Source organism: Rhinoraja longicauda, chromosome 9 (assembly GCF_053455715.1).
Source record: "Rhinoraja longicauda isolate Sanriku21f chromosome 9, sRhiLon1.1, whole genome shotgun sequence".
NCBI classification, from domain to species: domain Eukaryota; kingdom Metazoa; phylum Chordata; class Chondrichthyes; order Rajiformes; family Arhynchobatidae; genus Rhinoraja; species Rhinoraja longicauda.
Genome location: NC_135961.1, coordinates 722,181 through 742,231, shown reverse-complemented (window position 1 = coordinate 742,231; position 20,051 = coordinate 722,181). Strand labels below are relative to the sequence as shown.

Here is a 20,051-nt window from a genome sequence, read left to right as displayed (position 1 = left end):
ACATCTTTGCAGTGTGCGAGGAAACCGGAGCTCCTGGGGAAAACCCACGCAGGTCACAGGGAGAACGTGCAAACTCCATAGTCTCAGGTGCTGTTGGGCAGTAACTCTACTGCTGCGCCACCGTGTCGCTGCAAGAATTGGCCTCTGCAAATTACTTCTAATGCGTAGGGAGTGGACAAGAAAGTGGGGATAAGATAGAACTAGTGTGGATGGGTGCTCAAAGGGCCAGCTTTCAAGTTGTATCTTTAAAACTAAACTTGAAACACAAAACATATCATTTGCAGGTCAATGTATGAATCGAAACATAGAAACATCGAAAAATAGGTGCAGGAGGAGGCCATTTGGCCCTTCGAGCCAGCACCGCCATTCATTGTGATCATGGCTGATCATCCACAATCAGTAACCCGTGCCTGCCTTCTCCCCATATCCCTTGATTCCACTAGCCCCTAGAGCTCTATCTAACTCAAATAAAGAAAAGTTCCAACCAAACAACTGCTGGTTGATCAGTTTCAAGAAAAATTGAGTTAAAAGCCTTTGGCTCAAGGAAGGAAAGATTTAATAGGAACCTGAGGGGTAACCTTTTCACACAAAGGGTGGCGGGTATATGGAACAAGCTGCCAGAGGAGGTAGTTGAGGCTGGGACGATCGCAATATTTAAGTAACATTTAGACAGGTACATGGATAGGAAAGGTTCAGTGGGATATAGGCCAAATGTAGGCAGGTGGGACTAGAACCTCTCTGTTCTTCTTGAGGCACGAACAAACAAACAAAAATGACACAATAAAACAAAAGAACTAAGATTGTTGACTTTGGGAAACTAATCATGAGACATGCTCAATTAAAACTCGCAATCTTATTTCAACAATGGAAGTGGCTCAGCTTTTCCGCTTACATTTAGACCATTCATCTGAACAAAAAAGAGATCAGCCAACACATTATGACCACTGACTGGCAAAGTGAATAACATTGATTATCTTGTTACAATGGCACCTGTCAAGGGGTGGGATATATTAGGCAGCAAGTGAACAGTCAGTTCTTGAAGTTGATGTGTTGGATGCAGGAGATATGGGCAGGAGTAAAGACCTGAGCGACTTTGACAAGGGCCAAATTGTTATGGCTAGACAACTGGGTCAGAGCATCTGTGAAACAGCAAGGCTTGTGGGGTGCTCCCGGTCAGCAGTGGTGAGTACCTACCGACAGTGGTCCGAGGAGGGACAAACCACAAACCGGCGACAGACAGGGTGTTGGGCGCCCAAGGCTCATCGATGCGCAAGGGCAACGAAGGCTATCCCGTCTGGTCCGAACCGACAGAAGGTCTACTGTGGCACGTCACAGAAAATGTTAATGGTGGTCACGGGAGGAATGTGTCACAATACACAGTGCATCGCACCCTGCTGCGTATGGGGCTGCACACGGAGGACCAACAGCATGTTAGGCAGGTGGTCATAATGTTTTGGCTCATCAGGTCATAATGTTTTGGCTGATCGGTGTATATACACAGTTTATACTTGAAGGTAAATTTATTTTACACAGCAAAGTGGCCCTATGTTATGTGCAGGACAACCATCTAACCAGCCTGCAGATTATAGCACCCACATGTAGGCTGGATAAATGCCTGCTCATCACACAACAGTTTCAGAACATTAAGATAGAGTCAGTCAGAGTATTGAGTGTAGAAGTTGGGAGGTCATGTTGCAGCTGTATAAGACGTTGGTGAGGCCGCATTTAGAATATTGTGTTCAGTTCTGGGCACCGTGTTATAGGAAAGATGTTGTCAAACTAAACAGTGAATGGTAGGCTCTAGGGAGTGTTGTAGAGCAGAGGGATCTAGGAGTGCAAGTGCATGGTTTCTTGAAGGTCGAGTCACAGGTAGATAAGGTGGTCAAAAAGCCTTCATCAGTCAGAGTATTGAGTGTAGAAGTTGGGAGGTCATGTTGCAGTTGTATAAGACGTTGGTGAGGCCGCATTTAGAATATTGTGTTCAGTTCTAGGCACCATGTTATAGGAAAGATGTTATCAAGCTGGAAAAAGTACAGAGAAGATTTACGAGGATGTTGCCAGGACTAGAGGGTGTGAGCTATAGGGAGAGGTTGAGTAGGCTGGGACTCTATTCCATGGAGCGCAGGAGGATGAGGGGTGATCTCATGGAGGTTTATAAAATCATGAGAGGAATAGATCAGGTAGATGCACAGAGTCTCTAGCCCAGAGTAGGGGAATCGAGGACCAGAGGACATAGGTTCAATGTGAAGGGGAAAGATTTAATCGGAATCTGAGGGGTAACTTTTGCACACAGAGGGTGGTGGGTGTGTGGAACAAGCTGCCTGAGGAGGTAGTTGAGGCTGGGACTATCCCATCATTTAAGAAACAGTTAGACAGGTACATGGATAGGACAGGTTTGGAGGGATACGGACCAAGCGCAGGCAGGTGGGACTAGTGTAGCTGGAACATGTTGGCCGGTGTGGGTAAGTAGGCCTGTTACCACACTGTATCAGTTTATGACTATTAATAAAGATATCAATTTTAACAGTCTTATAACAACAATCTGTAATAGCGGTCTGGCTGAGTATTTATTTGCTGACTAGTCTTGTTATTGCCCTCCACAAGCTCTAGCTCGTCTGAAACTCTGGTGCGTCATTCAATACTGGGTTCTTCCTCAACCTGCCACAACCAGACCTTATGGAAATTCATTTAGGAATTTGAGTCGCTGCCTCAAAAAGGCAGCCAGCATCATCAGAGACCCACACCACCCTGGCCACACTCTCACTGACCCACACCCCCCTGGCCACACTCTCACTGACCCACACCCCCCTGGCCACACTCTCACTGACCCACACCCCCCTGGCCACACACTGACCCACACCACCCTGGCCACACTCTCACTGACCCACACCCCCCTGGCCACACTCTCACTGACCCACACCCCCCTGGCCACACTCTCACTGACCCACACCCCCCTGGCCACACTCTCACTGACCCACACCCCCCCCATGCCACACACTGACCCACACCACCCTGGCCACACTCTCACTGACCCACACCCCCCTGGCCACACTCTCACTGACCCACACCCCCCTGGCCACACTATCACTGACCCACACCACCCTGGCCACACACTCACTGACCCACACCACCTTTGCCACACACTCACTGACCCACACCACCCTGGCCCACACCACCCTGACCCACACCACACTGACCCACACCACCCTAGCCCACACCACCCTGACCCACACCACCCTGACCCACACCACCCTGACCCACACCACCCTGGCCCACACCACTCTGGCCACACTCTCACTGACCCACACCACCCTGACCCACACCACCCTGGCCACACTCTCACTGACCCACCACCCTGGCCACACACTGACCCACACCACCCTTGCCACACACTCACTGACCGACACCACCCTGGCCACACTCTCACTGACCCACACCACCCTGGCTACACTCTGACCCACACCACCCTGGCCACACTCTCACTGACCCACACCACCCTGACCACACTCTCACTGACCCACACCACCCTGGCCACACACTGACCCACACCACACTTGCCACACACTCACTGACCGACACCACCCTCTCATCTCGCTGCTACCAACGGGAAGAAGGTACAGGAGCCTGAAAACTGTAACGTCCAGGTTCAGGAACAGCTTCTTCCCTACAGCCATCAGGCTATTAAACACTACAACCTCAAAAAAGCTCTGAACTATACTATTTTTGCACTATTATTGTTTGTTTATGTGTGTACGTGTGTGTGTATATGATCTATATAGTCATAGATTAAAAAAGGGTCTCGACCCGAAACGTCACCTATTCTTTTTCTCCAGAGATGCTGCCTGTCCTGCTGAGTTACTCCAGCATTTTGTGTCTATCTTTGATTTAAACCAGCATCTGCAGTTCCTTCCCACACATTTAAATAGCATGTTTAGGTTTAGGGTTATTATTGTCACATGAAAAGGCACACTGAAAAGCTTTGTTTTGCATGCAAACCAAACAGATCAGGTACAGCACACATAGATACAATTAGTTCAAACTCAACTACAATAGATGGAGCAAAGGGGGAGATATAGAGCAGGACTCTGTCAGTTCTTGGGATTCAGATGATTTTCAAAGGATCCATAGTTCCTGTTTGAACAGCAAGGAATTCTACTACTAACTCTAGCAAAATTACACCCTCAAACATTACCACATACAAACAAGAAACTGCAGATGCTGATATACAAAAGAAAACACAAAGTGCTGGAGGCAGAGAGTGGGTCAAGCAGCATCTCAGGATAACATGGATAGAAGAAGGGTCCGAACATGAATTACTGCCTATCCATGTTCTCCACAGATGCTGCCTGACCCGCTGAGTTACTCCAGCACTCTGTGAAACGTCACCTATCCATGTTCTCCACAGATGCTGCCTGACCCACTGAGTTACTCCAGCACTCTGTGAAACGTCACCTATCCATGTTCTCCACAGATGCTGCCTGACCCGCTGAGTTACTCCAGCCCTTTATATCTCCACCATAGAATACAGGTTCAAAGTTCTCACTCAATCAAATTCTTAATGCTCGAAGGGCCAATTGGCCTCCTCCTGCACCTATTTTCTATGTTTCTGATCTCAATCACACTGCTGTAGTCAGAGTTATATGGGGAAAGAATCATTCTCTCACACACTTCCTAAAGATCTTCATAAAGAGTGACGGTAGTTAAGATCTAGAGCATTGCTTGCAATTCTAGCACATTTTAAGAAATCAAATACATTATAAGTTCTCGTAGCAGAATTATACCGTCCGGCCCATCAGGCCTACTCCGCCATTCAATCCTGGCTGATATTATACCATCCGGCCCATCAAGTCTACTCCGCCATTCAATCCTGGCTGATCTACCTCTCACTCTTAATACCATTCTCCTGCCTTCTCCCCATAACCTCTGAGACCTGTACCAATCAAGAATCTATCTATCTCTGCCTAAAAAATAACCATTGATTTGGCCTCCACAGCCTTCTGTGCCAATGAATTCCACAGATTCACCACCCTCTGACTAAAGAAATTCCTCCTCATCTCCTTTCTAAAGATACGTCCTTTTATTCTATGACCTCTGGTTCTAGACTCTCCCACTAGTGGAAACATCATCTCCACATCCACTCTATCCAACCCTTTCACTATTCGGTAAGTTTCAGAGGTCCACCCTCATCAGTCTAAACTCCAGTGAGTACAGGCCCAGTGCCGTCAAACGCTCATCATATGTTAACCCATTCATTCCTTCCTTACCACCAATTCAACTTGCAGATTAACTTTTTGGGAATCTTGCACCAGCATTCCCAAGTCCCTTTGCACCTCCGATTTCTGGATTCTCTCCCCATTTAGAAAATAGTCTATGCCTTTATTCCTACTACCAAAATGCATGACTCCACACTTCGCTACACTATATTCCATCTGCCACTTCTCTGCCCACTCTCCCAACCTGTCCAAGTCTTTCTGCAGAGTCCCTGCTTTCTCTACACAATCTACCCTCCCCACATATTTTCGTATCATCTGTAAAATTGGCTACAAAGCCTTCAATACCCTCATCCAAATCATTAATATACAACGTGAAGAGTAGCGGCCCCAACACCGACCCCTGCGGAACTCCGCTAGTCACTGGCAACCAGAAACACCCCCGTTATTGCCACTCTTTGCCTTCTGCCATCCAGCCAACCCGCTATCCATGCCAGTATCTGCCTTTGATACCGTGGGCTCTCGGTATCTTCGTAGACTCACGTGTGGCACCTTATCAAAGGCTTTCTGACAATCTAGGTAAACAACATCCACTGACTCTCCTTTGTCTGTACGGCTATTTACTTCCTCAAAGAATTCCAACAGATTCGTCAGACACGATCTCTCCTTCACAAAGCCATGCTGACTTTGGCCTATTTTATCGTGAACTTCTAGGTACTGAGAAACCTCATCCTTTATAAAGGACTCTGAAATCTTCCCACTCACTTAAGTCAGACTAACCGGCCTTTGTTCCCACTATTCTGCCTTGTTACGTTCTTGTACAGCGGTGTAATATTGGCAATTTTCCAATCGTCTGGAACCACTCCTGTCTCTAGTGATTCTGGAAATATCACTGTCAATGCCTCCACAATCTCTAAAGTCACCTCTTTCAGAACCCTAGGGTGCAGTCCATCCGGCCCAGGTGACTTATCCACCTTCAGCCCTTTCAGCTTCCCAAGGACCTTCTCCCCAGTAATAGCCACTCCACTAACCCACCCCCTGACTCTCTTGAATTTCAGGCACGTTGCTGGTGTCTTCCACTGTGAAGATCGATGCAAAAAAGTTATTCAACTCCTCTGCCATTTCTTTATTGCCCATTATCACTTCTCCTGCATTTTCCAGCGGTCCAATGTTCACTCTTGTCTCTTTCTTGCTCTTTATATCTGAATAAACATTTGCTATACTCTTTTATATCCTGAAAGGATAAAATAACCCAATTCAAAAATCTCTATTGATCTTTTTACTGCGTGAATATTTTTCTGACTGGAAACATTGAGGAGATAAACACCAGAGGCTGGAATCCTGGGACAATAAGCAACTTCATCCACATTACTATACAGAGAAACACAGAAACATAGAAACACAGAAACATAGAAACACAGAAACATAGACACATAGAAACATAGAAACAGAAACACATAAACACAGAAACATAGACACATAGAAACACAGAAACATAGACACAGACACATAGAAACACAGAAACATAGACACATAGAAACACAGAAACATAGATACATGGAAACACAGAAACATTGAAACATAGACACATAGAAACACAGAAACATAGAAACACAGAAACATAGAAACACAGAAACATAGACACCACTATAGACTTCCAAGATAACCACTAACAACAGAGAAGGAACCATTATAACACAGTGAAGTGGTGGAGTAGCTGCCTTACAGCACCAGAGACCCGGGTTTAATCCGCACTACCGGTGAAGTCTGCACGGAGTTTGTACATTCTCCCTGTGACCACGTGGAATTTTCCAGGTGCTCTGGTTTCCTCTCACACTCCATAGACATACAGATTTGTAGGTTAATTAACTTATGTAAATTGTGCGGTGGCTGGGCCATGTCCACCGCATGGAGGATGGTCATATTCCTAAGAACATCCGTTCTGGAGAGCTGACATCTGGGAGGAGAACCATTGGCCGCCCCTAGCTACGTTACAAGGATGTCTGCAAGAGAGATTTGACGGTGCTCGACATCGATGTGGAGTTCTGGGAGAGCCTTGCAGCTGACCGTACGAGGTGGAGAGGTACCCTGAACCAACATCTCAAATCGGGGAGAGAAACTGATGAATGCAGAGGCAGACAAGCGGGCACGCAGAAAGGAGTGCAGCAACTTCAACAGACCAGAGTCCACACACAAATGTGACCTTTGCGACAGAGACTGTCACTCCCACATTGGTCTCTTCAGCCACAAGCGACGCTGCTCTAGCCGAGGTGTGGAGCAAGTAGCCAACTAGGATGCATCACCCATGGTCAGCCATGACCGAGGGGGCCTAAGAAATTGTCCCTGGTCTGTGGAACAGAACGAGTGTAAAGGTGATCATTGCTCAACGAGGACTCGGTGGGCCGAAGGACCCGTTTCCACACTTAATCTCAAAACTAAACAGCAAAAGTAATTTAAATTAACATAAATTATAGGAGTAGAATTAGGCCATTCAGCCCATCGAGTCTACTCTGCCATTCCATCATGTCTGATCGCTGCCTCCTAATCCCATTTTCCTGCCTTCTCCCCATAATCCTTGACACCCGTTCTAATCAAGAATTTGACTATCTCTGCCTGGAAAATATCCACTGACGGCCTCCACAGCCCTCAGTAGCAATGAGTTCCACAGATTAACTACCCTCTGACTAAAGAAGATCCTCCTCACCTCCTTTCTTAAAGAGCGCCCTTTTAACACGATCTTACTGAAGAGCAAACCTTGCTTTAACTTGTGCAGTGGCACCCCTAAGTATACTCGGGTCAGAGTATACAAGTGGGGAAAAAAAACTTGGCAGTGAACAGGTTAACAAAGTTTTGAGTCCTCCAACAGTCTTCAAAAAAATTCGCCACATTCAAACTCATAATAACTCACTGTCTGTGTCAGTTTATAATGTCCGCATACATTTCAATAAAAATAAACTTATTTATCCTAAGTTTTCATCTGTGCAATGTCCAAACTTGTTGGTATTCATTTTTCAGATTCCACCAATCTACTAAATTAGGGGATCCATCGAACATGGAAACATTAATGTGGAACAAAAGGGTCAGCACGGTGGTACAGCGGCAGAGTTGCTGCCTTACAGCGCCAGAGACCCGGGTTCCATCCTAACCACGAGTGCTGTCTGTACGGAGTTTGTACGTTCTCCCCGTGACCTGCATGGATTTTTTCCGGGTGCTCCGGTTTCCTCCCACACTCCAAAGATGTACAGGTTTACTTGGCTTCGGTAAAGAAAAATTGTAAATTGTCCCTAGTGTGTGTAGGATTAGTGTTAGTGTGCAGGGATCGCTGGTCAGCATGGACTCGATGGGTCGAAGGGCCTGTTTCCGCGCTGAATCTCTAAACTAAACTAAAGTCCAGAACTTTAGTCCAGAAGTCCAGAACCAGAGGCCACAGTCTAAGAATAAAGGGGAGGCCATTTAAAACTGAGGTTAGAAAGGGGCTAGTGGAATTAAGGGATATGGGGAGAAGGCAGGCACGGGTTACTGATTGTGGATGATCAGCCATGATCACAATGAATGGCTGGCTCGAAGGGCCAAATGGCCTCCTCCTGCACCTATTTTCAATGTTTCTATGTTTCTATGTTTAAACTGAAAATATTTCAAACTGTGTTTGCCCAGTCTGAATCTCGTGAAGAGGGCATGCAGCAATAACGGAACAAAACAACTGACTGTAACACTTACTGAGGTAAATGCCAACAGCTCCTCTTCAGTCAGCTTTTCAACAGGGCTGTTCTTCTGAAAATCCACACTGTTGAGACAAAATTTTAGTTTGCACTTACACACCAATTAAAGTTATGTGCAATAGAATATTTCCTATGAAAACCAGCTAAAGGAAATTTAGCCTCAACTTTATTTTTAGATTTTTGAACAATGTCATCAAATAGCAAAAAGAAAATTGTAAATGCTAGAAATCTAAAATTAAAAGTGCAAAATGAAGAAAATATTCAATTCAAGCATTTCAGGAGAAAGGAAACTAGTTGGGAAGCCTGTCCCACTGGGTTACTCCAGCATTTTGTGTCTACCTTCGATTTAAACCAGCACCGGCAGTTCCTTCCGACACATTTTGTGTCTACCTTCGATTTAAACCAGCATCGGCAGATCCTTTCGACACATTTTCAGCTTATTACAGCTAGGCTAAAATAGGCCCAGTTTAAAACTGAACACATTCTATGGGGTTTTCATTTTGCTCTAGATAGCATTTATTGTCTCATTTATGATGCCTCTGCGCCATTTGCTCTAACACGAGGCTAAACTGCAGGCAGACCACCCCAAACCTTCTTGCAAAACATCTCTCCAACAGCTGCTCCAAGGGATATGTGGGTTATGGTTAAGTGTTGCCACCTATGTCACTCCCAAATAAGGGACAAATAGTGACGTCACTGCCCCGCGCCCCACGTGACCTCGCCCAGTCAGCGGCCACGTGCTCCCGCTCCACCAATAACCTCCGTTAGGCGGCGCCCGGGTCTCCAGGCCGGGCCTACACTGTCCGGGCCTACAGAGCCCCCCCGGGCCTAATACGGGACAAGGGCGGTCCCATATGTGACAAACGGGAAGTCAGCATTGATTTATGAAAGGGAAATCATGCTTGACTAATCTTTTGGAATTTTTTGAGGATGTGACAAGTAAAATGGATGAAGGGGAGCCAGTGGATGTAGTGTATCTAGACTTTCAGAAAGCCTTTGATAAGGTCCCGCGCGGGAGATTGGTGACTAAAATTAGAGCACATGATATTGGGGGTAGGGTGTTGACATGGATAGAAAATTGGTTGGCAGACAGGAAGCAAAGAGTAGGAGTAAACGGGTCCTTTTCAGAATGGCAGGCAGTGGCGAGTGGAGTGCCGCAAGGCTCGGTTTTGGGGCCGCAACTGTTTACCATATATATTAATGATTTGGATGATGGAATTAGAAGCAACAGTAGCAAGTTTGTGGATGACAAAAAGCTGGGTGGCAGTGTAAACTGTGAAGAGGATGTTAGGAGGTTGCAGGGTGACCTGGACAGGTTGAGTGAGTGGGCAGATGCGTGGCAGATGCAGTATAATATGGATAAATGTGAGGGTATCCACATTGGCGGCAAAAACAAGGAGGCAGATTATTATCTCAATGGAGTTAGATTAGGTAAGGGGGAGGTGCAGCGAGACCTGGGAGTCCTTGTACACCAGTCACTGAAAGTTGGCGTGCAGGTACAGCAGGCAGTGAAGAAAGCTAATGGCATGTTGGCCTTCATAACGAGAGGATTTCAGTATAGGAGTAAAGAGGATCTTCTGCAGTTGTATAGGGACTTGGTAAGACCACATCTGGAGTATTGTGTACAGTTTTGGTCTCCTAATTTGAGGAAGGACATCCTTGTAATTGAGGCGGTGCAGCATAGGTTCACGAGATTGATCCCTGGGATGGCGGGACTGTCATATGAGGAAAGATTGAAAAGACTAGGCTTGTATTCACTGGAGTTTAGAAGGATGAGAGGGGATGAGAGGGGATCTTATAGAAACATATAAAATTATAAAAGGACTGGACAAGCTAGATGCAGGAAAAAGTTTCCCAATGTTGGGCGAGTCCAGAACCAGGGGCCACTGTCTTAGAATAGGGAGGCCATTTAAAACTGAGGTGAGAAAAAACCTTTTCACCCAGAGAGTTGTGAATTTGTGGAATTCTCTGCCACAGAGGGCAGTGGAAACCAAATCACTGGATGGATTTAAGAGAGAGTTAGATAGAGCTCTAGGGGCTAGTGGAATCAAGGGATATGGGGAGAAGGCAGGTACGGGTTATTGATTGGGGACGATCAGCCATGATCACAATGAATGGCTCGAAGGACTGAATGGCCTCCTCCTGCACCTATTTCCTATGTTTCTAAACCAATTTAGCCCAATATACAGGATGTCCCAGCTAATACTAGTCAGTTAGCAACCCTAGTTATGGTGGGTGGTAAAGATAAAACTGGAGAGAGGGAGGGAGGGAGGCAGTGGGGAGAAATTCTACCAGGTCGGCTATGAATCTTTTTACTTCAGTCAATGCACTTCCATTTGAGGAGACAGGAAACTAGTTGGGAAGCCAGATGTCAAGACAGACCGACCAGAGTACTGGTCTAGATAGCATGAATGCAGTAATAATTACTTGATGTGGCAGCTTGACATTGTCAACTGGAATCTGATGCAGAGATTCCCAGGAAGCAGCTCTGGAATGGACAACATGCCCAATGTATTGACCTGCTCCCTGGTATTTTGCTTCCTGAAGGAAACTTAACATCAAGCACACTGAACTAGACATTTACTGCTTGAAATCCGGTGAGATTTTCCACTAATGTCTTATTTAGTTTAGAGATACAGCGCGGAAACAGGCCCTTCGGCCTACCGGGTCCGCGCCGACCAGCGATCCCCGCACATTAACACTATCCTACACACACTAGGGACAATTTTTACATTTACCTGCACGTCTTTGGAGTGTTGGAGGAAACCGAAGATCTCGGAGAAAACCCACGCAGGTGGCACTTCATCCTCCAGCACCTAGACCGCAAGGGGACCTATGCCAGGATTCTGTTTGTGGACTTTAGCTCTGCTTTTAACACCATTGTGCCAGAGCTACTACACTCCAAACTCTCCCAGCTGACTGTGCCTGAACCCCTCTGTCAGTGGATCATCAACGTCCTGATGGACAGGAAGCAGCATGCGAGGCTGGGAAAGCACATCTCGGACCCGCAGACCCTCAGCATAGGAGCACCACAAGACTGCTTACTCTCCCCTCTCCTTTACTCTCTCTACACCAACGACTGCACCTCCACAGACTCCTCTGTCAAGCTCCTCAAGTTTGCGGATGACACTACCCTGATTGGACTGATCCAGGATGGGGAGGAACCTGCCTAACGGGGGGAAGTGACACAGCTGGCGTCCTGGTGCCATCGCAACAACCTGGAGCTCAATGCTCTCAAGACAGTGGAACTAATTGTAGACTTTCAAAGAGATCCCCCTCCCCCCACTCACCATCAACAACACCACAGTCACATCTGTGGAGTCATTTAAGTTCCTTGGAAACATCATCTCCAGGGACCTTAAATGGGGGGCCACCGTCGACTCCACAGTCAAAAAGGCCCAACAGAGGATGTACTTCCTGTGGCAACTGAGGAAACACAATCTGCCACAGGCAATGATGGTCCAATTCTATACTGCTATCATTGAGTCCGTCCTCACCTTCTCCATCATGGTCTGGTTTGGCTCAGCCACCAAGCACGACATCCGGAGGCTGCAATGGATCGTTCGATCAGCTGAGAAGGTTGTTGGCTGCAACCTTCCTCCTATTGACGAACTGTACACTGCAAGGGCCAGGAAGCGAGCGGGCAAGATCATCCCTGACCCCTCTCACCCTGGCCACAAACTCTTTGAAACACTTCCCTCTGGAAGGCGACTCCGGACTGTCAAAGCAGCCACAGCCAGACATAAAAACAGCTTTTTTCCACGAGTGATAGTTCTACTCAATAACCAAAGTCTGTAGTCTCTTTTTGCTCTGGCTTATTTTCACCCACATGTTTAGACCGTAATGGTGCATCCTTATTGTTTTGATGCGTTTATGCTTTATTCTTAATTGTTAACTGTATGTTTGTGTTGTCGTTTGTGAGCGGAGCACCAAGGCACATTCCTTGTATATGCATACTTGGCCAATAAACTTATTCATTCATTCATTCATTCATCCATTCATGTCACGGGGAGAACGTACAAACTCCGTACAGACAGCACCCGTAGTGGGGATGGAACCCGGGTCTCCGGCGCTGCATCAGCTGGAAGGCAGCAACTCTACCGCTGCGCCACTGTGCCGCCTTAATACTTCACATCAAGCACACGGAACTAAACATTTACTGCTTGAAATCCGGTAAGATTTTCCACTAATGACTTATTCTCAGTACACCATGGCTGGTAGAGCTGCTGCCTCACAGCGCCAGGGACCCGGGTTCAATCCTGCAATGGCATGCTGTCTGTGTGGAGTTTGCATGTTCTCCCTGACTGTGTGGGTTTCCTCCCACATCCTAAAGACATTCGCGTTTGTAGGAAACTTGGCCTCTGTAAATTGTCCCTCTTGTGTGTATGGAGTTGATGCACAAGTGGGCGAACAATAAACTGGTGTGAACGGGTGATCAATGGTTGTCCTGGACTCGACGGGCCGAAGGGTCTGTTTCCATGCTGTATCTCTAAACTAAACTAATTTAGTTAAACTAATTAAGGGCAGCACGGTGGCGCAGTGGTAGAGTTGCCGCCTTACAGCGAATGCAGTGCCGGAGACCCGGGTTCCATCCCCACTACGGGTGCTGTCTGTACGGAGTTTGTACGTTCTCCCCGTGACCTGCGTGGGTTTTCTCCGAGATCTTCGGTTTCCTCCCACACTCCAAAGACGTACAGGTTTGTGGGTTAACTGGCTTGGTAAATGTAAAAATTGTACCTTGTGGGTGTAGGATAGAGTTAATGTGCGGGGATCGCTGGTCGGTGCGAACCCGGTGGGCCGAAGGGCCTGTTTCCGCGCTGTATCTCGAAACTTATTGATGGTATAAAAATGTCTGATTGTTTGATTAATCTGCAATTGCAAAAGGGGTCAATATATTGCATCAATTTTCTTACTGCAATGAAAATTCGATGCACATTTAACTGAGGAACATGAAACATGATCATGGCTGAATGTTCTGGGACTTTAAGCATTATGATTAAAAAAAACTACATGCAGCACAGATTTCAGTAATGTTGTGTCTAGAAAGACATGCATTTAGATGGGCAGGGGCTGATCAGGGATAGTCAACAAGGCTTTGTGCATGGTAGATCGTGTCTTACGAATCTGATCGATTTTTTATGAAGAAGTAACAAAAAAAGGTTGATGAGGATAAAGCAATAGATGGTCCACAATAAGGCATTTGATTACATTGCACACGGTTAGAAGGTTAGATCCCATGGGATCCTTGGTGAGCCAGCAACTGCACAGCAAATTGGCTCCATGGAAGGAAGCAGAGGGTGATGGTGGAAGGTTGCTTCTCAGACTGGAGGCCTGTGACTAGTGGTGTACCTCAGGGTTCAGTGCTGGGCCTGTTACTGTTTGTCATCTATATCAAAGATTTGGATGAGAATGTACACGGCATAATTAGTAAGTTTTCAGATGACACTAAAGTGAGTAGGATACCTTCTCACCCAGAGAGTTGTGAATTTGTGAAATTCGCTGCCACAGAGGGCAGTGGAAGCCAAATCACTGGATGAATTTTTGAGAGAGTTAGATAGAGCTCTAGGGGATAGTGGAATCAAGGGATATGGGGAGAAGGCAGCAATGGGTTACTGATTGTGGATGGTCAGCCATGATCACAATGAATGGCGGTGCTGGCTCGAAGGGCCAAATGGCCTCCTCCTGCACCCATTTTCTATGTTTATCAATGTGCTACCCTTTCTGCAACTCAGCAAATTCTGGGCCTAAATAGAACAGAAACATATGAGGAAAAATCAGTTATCCACTGACTCTGATCCAAAAATGCCCACCAGATAGCCAGGATTACAGCAAGTTCCTCTGCGCTTAGATCCAGTGCCTCATCTTCCACTGGTTCCACGAGGTCAATTGAATTCAGCAAAGTGTCATCATTCAAATCGAGATTCTGTTGGCAAATTAATGAAAATATCTCAGTGAGTGTATTTTATCTTCATTATTTGAGTTATTTATCTATTCAATATTGGCACCAAAAGAGTTTAATATCAACGAAAATCTTTGTTCCCTCATCACGGATTCCATCCATCTCTCGGACAAATGTCTAAGACTTGAACCAAAAATTCCACAAATGTGGTGTAATATATGGCACACATCTGCAATGACACCATGACCACTGATTTGCAAGACCAGAGTGAACGATAAAGTTGCTGTAAGCTGGCCTTCTCTCACCTCCCCATTGCTGCAAACGTTATTTATCCTTGTAGTTCCAGACTTGACTATTCCAGTGCATTTCCATCCTCACCCTCATCTATATATTACAAAAACTCTCATCTTGTATATTTGTGGGTTTGTGGATGGATTTGTTCCCGAAATACAGCCAAAACGGTACACAATAGCGCAACAATTGTAGGCCTGCAGTTCAAATGGTTATTATATTTTAAAAGTTATCCACTTTTTAAACTTTAAAAATGACTTTTTAAACTTTAATAAATGCCTTTTCCATTTGCTGTGCCCAAGATGGCCGTCGGGGGCGGGACCCGCCTGAGTGAGGGGAGCGACGGCCAATGGGGGGGCAGTGAGGAGAGCGGAAGAGGCTGGACTGGAAGGAGGGGGAGGGCATGGGACCTACACGAGTGACAGGAGTGGCGGCCAATGGGGGGGGGGGGTGAGGAGAGTGTAAGAGGCGGGACCGGAAGGAGTGGGAGGGTATGGGACCTGCACGAGTGACGGGAGCGGCGGCCAATGAGGAGCGGGGGATTGAAGTGGAAGAGGTGGGACCGGAAGGAGGTGGAATGGCAATCAGGAGAGGCTTGGACCCCAAAACGTCAACCATTCCTTCTCTCTAGAGATGCTGCCTGTCCCGTTGAGTTCCTCCAGCATTTTGTGTCTATCTTCAGTTTAAATCAGCATCTGGAGTTCCTTCCTACACAAAGAGTCTTTTAAATCCTGATATAGTACCTACTCAAAATCACAAACGACATTCTCCTCTCCTCCGACGCTGGCAACCTCAACATCCTCATCCTACTTGACCTCAGCGCCGCCTTTGACACCATAAATCACTCCATTCTCCTCACCCGACTTGAAACCTCCTTTAACATCACCGGCACAGCCCTATCCTGGTTCAAATCTTACCTCTCTGACAGACACCAGTTCATCTCCATTAACAACTGTAAATCCCCCAACGCTCCCCTCCCCCAAGGTGTCCCCCAAGGCTCAGTCCTTGGCCCCCTCCTCTTCATCCTCTACCTGTTCCCCCTTGGTCAATTAATCCGCCGTCATGGTCTCAACTTCCACTGCTTCGCCGATGATATCCAGCTCCTCATCTCCACCAAGTCAATCTCCACCACCACACACTCTACACTGACAAACTGCATCACTGAAATAAAATCTTGGCTTCAATCAAATTTCCTCAAACTCAACTGCAACAAATCTGAAATCATCATCATTGGTCCAAAAACGCTCACCAAATCCACCCAAAACTTCATCCTCAACATTGATGGTCTCCCAGTATCCACCTCCCCTCACATCCGGAATCTTGGAATCATCTTTGATCAAACCCTCTCCTTCGACAAACACATCAAACGCATCAAAGACAGCCTTCTTCCACCTCAAAAACATTGCCCGTCTCCGTCCATCCCTCTCCTCCACAGCTGCAGAAACCCTCATCCACGCCTTCATCACCTCCCGTCTGGACTACTGCAACAGCCTCCTCTATGGCGCACCCTCAAAAATCATCAGTAAACTTCAATACATTCAAAACTCCGCTGCCCGTCTACACACCCACACCCCGATCTGTGACCATATCACCCCCGTCCTTTACAAACTCCACTGGCTCCCCATCCCCCAGAGAATCCAGTACAAAATCCTCCTCATAACCTACAAAGCCCTCCATAACCTGGCCCCACCCTACCTGACTGACCTCCTCCACAGGCACACTCCCACCTGCACCCTTCGCTCTGCTGCTGCCAATCTCCTATCCCCCCACATCCGAACCAAATTCAGATCCTGGGGGGACAGGGCTTTCTCCATCGCTGCTCCCACCCTATGGAACTCACTACCCCAAACCGTTAGAGACTCCTCCACACTCACTACATTCAAAACATCGCTGAAGTCTCACCTGTTCAGTACTGCCTTCAACCACTGAAGGTCACCTCACCTTTCTCTGTTCGTTTACTTATTTACTTATTTATCTATTTATTCATTTCCCTGTTCTCTAAATCTCTGTAAAGCGTCTTTGAGTATATGAAAAACGCTATATAAATGTAATGCATTATTATTATTATTATTATTACTTCAACGACCTCCTTTGTAGCTCATTCCATATACCTACTACCTTCTGGGCAAAAGTTACCCCTTAGGTTTGTATTAAATTTTGCCCCTCTCACCTTCAACCTATGGGCTCTGGTTAATGATTCCCCTACCCTAGGTAAAAGACTGTGCATTCTCCCTATCCATTTCCCTTATGATTATACATACCTCTATTAGATCACTTCTCAGTCTCCTGCACTCCAAGGAGAAAACTCATTGTCTGCTCATCCTTTCCCCAAAGCTCAGGGACTCATGTCCTGGCAACATCTCTGCATTTTTTCCAGCTTAATGACAGTATTCCGACAGCAACGTGACCCGAACAGAACACAATCCCACAAATGTGGCCTCAGTGAAGTCTTGTAAAACATCCACAGTCCACAGTCTAAGAATAAATGGGAGGCCATTTAAAACTGAGGCATTTTGTGTCGGTCTGCAGTTCCTTGTGTCTACAAGGACACCTTACACATGTTCATCCAAATTATTGATATGAACCACAAAGAGCAATGGGCTCTTTCCCCATTCCCCGAGGCACAACAGCAGTCACAGGACTCCTGTCCAAAACCCAACCTTCACCACCAGCCTCTGCTTCCTTCCATGCTGTTAATCCTGTATCATCCTGGGTCCCATGACATCTAACTTTCCAGAGCAGCCTACCTACACTCCTAGATCCCTCTGCTCTACACTTGCCAGGGCCATGCCTTTCACTGTGAAGGTCCAGCCCTGGGATGACTTCTCAAAATGCAACACCTCACACTTATCTGGATTAAACTGCATTAACTATTTCTCAGCCCACCCGCGTTACTGATCAAGATCCTGCTGTAGTTTTTAATAACCATCTGGCAATTTACGATACCACCCACTTTAGTGTCATCTGCAAATTTACTAATCATGCCTTCCATGTACTTATCCAAATCTTTGATATGAACCACACACAGCAATTGGCCCTTCTCTCCAGAGATGCTGCCTGTCCCGCTGAGTTACTCCAGCATTTTGTGTCTATCTTCGGTGTGAACCAGCATCGGCAGTTCCTTCCTACACAAGTAATAGGCCAGTTAGTCTGGCTTCTGTGATTGGTATGATTTTAGAGTCCATTATTAAGGATGAGGTTTTGGTGCACTTGGAAGCACACAATGAAATAGGCTAAAGTCAACATGGTTTGGTTGGTCGGACATGTTCCAATCGAACGTGCTGAAGTGGGGATACACTGAAGATGCGGCAGACTGTGAGTGCGGACGGGGCCTCCAGACTATGGAACATGTCCTGAGCTGTGACATGCTGCATGACACACGCACTGTAAAGGATCTTGCAGAGGCTAAAATCTGCTTGCTATTGGCAAACAGCTGTGTGATGACACAAAATAATAACATGGTGTAGCGGCCCCTGGTGGTGGGCCACACACAGTACATAACCTGAGGCTCGTGAGAGGTCACGATGAGTCCAAGAGCAGAAGATAAGAGAGTGGGGCAGGAGGGTGCGACACATGGAATAAAGTGGTATTGGATAACTCAGTGTGCTGCCTCATTCTTGGACGGACAGCTCTGTGTCCACCACATCTGGTGACCCCGACGTCCAAAATAGACATTTTGGAAGTTCAGCATGTACGAATACGCAGACAGCGACAAGCCCTCCACCGCCGCCGAGCAGGCCCGACTGGACGCTGTCTCACTGAAACTACCTACCTTCTGGAGCGCCCAGCCTCGGGTATGGTTTCAACAGGCCGAAGCGCAGTTTTACATCCGCAAAATCAAATCTGAAGAGGCCCGTTACTATTACGTAGTCGATGCACTTGACCAAGACACGGCCGGGCGAATACTTCCCTACCTGCAGAATCCACCGATAGCCGAGAAATACAAGGGCCTCAAGGCACTGCTACTCCGCACCTTCGGGCTCAGTCGGATGGAACGAGCGGCCTGTATTTTCAACATGGGCGGGCTGGGTGACCGGAAGCCCTCAGCCCTAATGAGTGAGATGCTCTCGCTCATGGACGGCCACCAGCCCTGCATGTTATTTGAATATGCCTTTTTGCAGCAGCTTCCAGAAGATATGCGCACGCTCCTGGCAGGGGTGTTTCGAAGACCCTCAGGCTTTTGGGGAGCGTGCCGACGAGCTGTGGGTGTCCGCGCGGCAGAGAATGGAGGTGCTAGGCCAAGTGTCCACAATGTCCGGGAAAACGCGGCGGTCTCGATCCACACCGGCCAGGGACTCCACGGAGCCGTCCGAGCCCGCCAGAGAAACCCGTGACGGGGCATGGTGTTTCTACCATCAGCGCTGGGGCTCGGCGGCCCGCCAGTGCCGTCCGCCCTGTACGTTTCCGGGAAACGCTGGGGCCGGCCACCGGTAATCACCGCGGCGGTCGGCAAGTTCCATCGCCTATACGCCTGGGATCGGCGGTCAGGCCACAGATTTCTGGTGGATACAGGGGCTGAAATCAGAGTGGTGCCTCCGTCCAGGCATGTGCTGGCAATCGGGGTCCTTTATTGACCGCCGCTAATGGGAGCCCCATACGGACATATGGCGTCCGTACCATTCCCCTGATAGTTGATGCTTGCCACTTTTCCTGGACATTTACCGTGGCAGACGTACACCAGCCACTGTTGGGCGCGGATTTCCTCCGGGCGCAATCTCTGCTGGTGGATGTGCGAGGTCAACGCCTGGTCCATGCATCTACACTAGAATCAATTCCCTTACGTCCTCCTGCGTCGGCTGTGCCAACCCGTGACCCGGTAGCAGCGGTGGATAACATCTACGCCCAAATTTTGGCCGATTTCCCAGAAATTCTGACCCTTAAATTCAGCGCAACTGACCCCAAGCACGGTGTTCAACACCATATCCTCACTTC

At 47.4% G+C, this 20,051-nt stretch overlaps 1 protein-coding gene across 2 annotated transcripts in view; it reads right to left on the bottom strand.

Moving 5' to 3' along the window:
• Positions 1 to 20,051, bottom strand: part of ttc27 (tetratricopeptide repeat domain 27) — a 135,090-nt gene that overhangs the window by 66,365 nt on the left and 48,674 nt on the right. For both annotated transcript variants that reach the window (XM_078404657.1, XM_078404658.1), the window contains exons 8-9: positions 14,740 to 14,852; positions 8,928 to 8,994 (exon numbers count right to left, since the gene is read on the bottom strand). In XM_078404657.1, the coding sequence (XP_078260783.1) occupies positions 8,928 to 8,994; positions 14,740 to 14,852 (180 nt within the window). The remainder of the gene's footprint in view (positions 1 to 8,927; positions 8,995 to 14,739; positions 14,853 to 20,051) is intronic.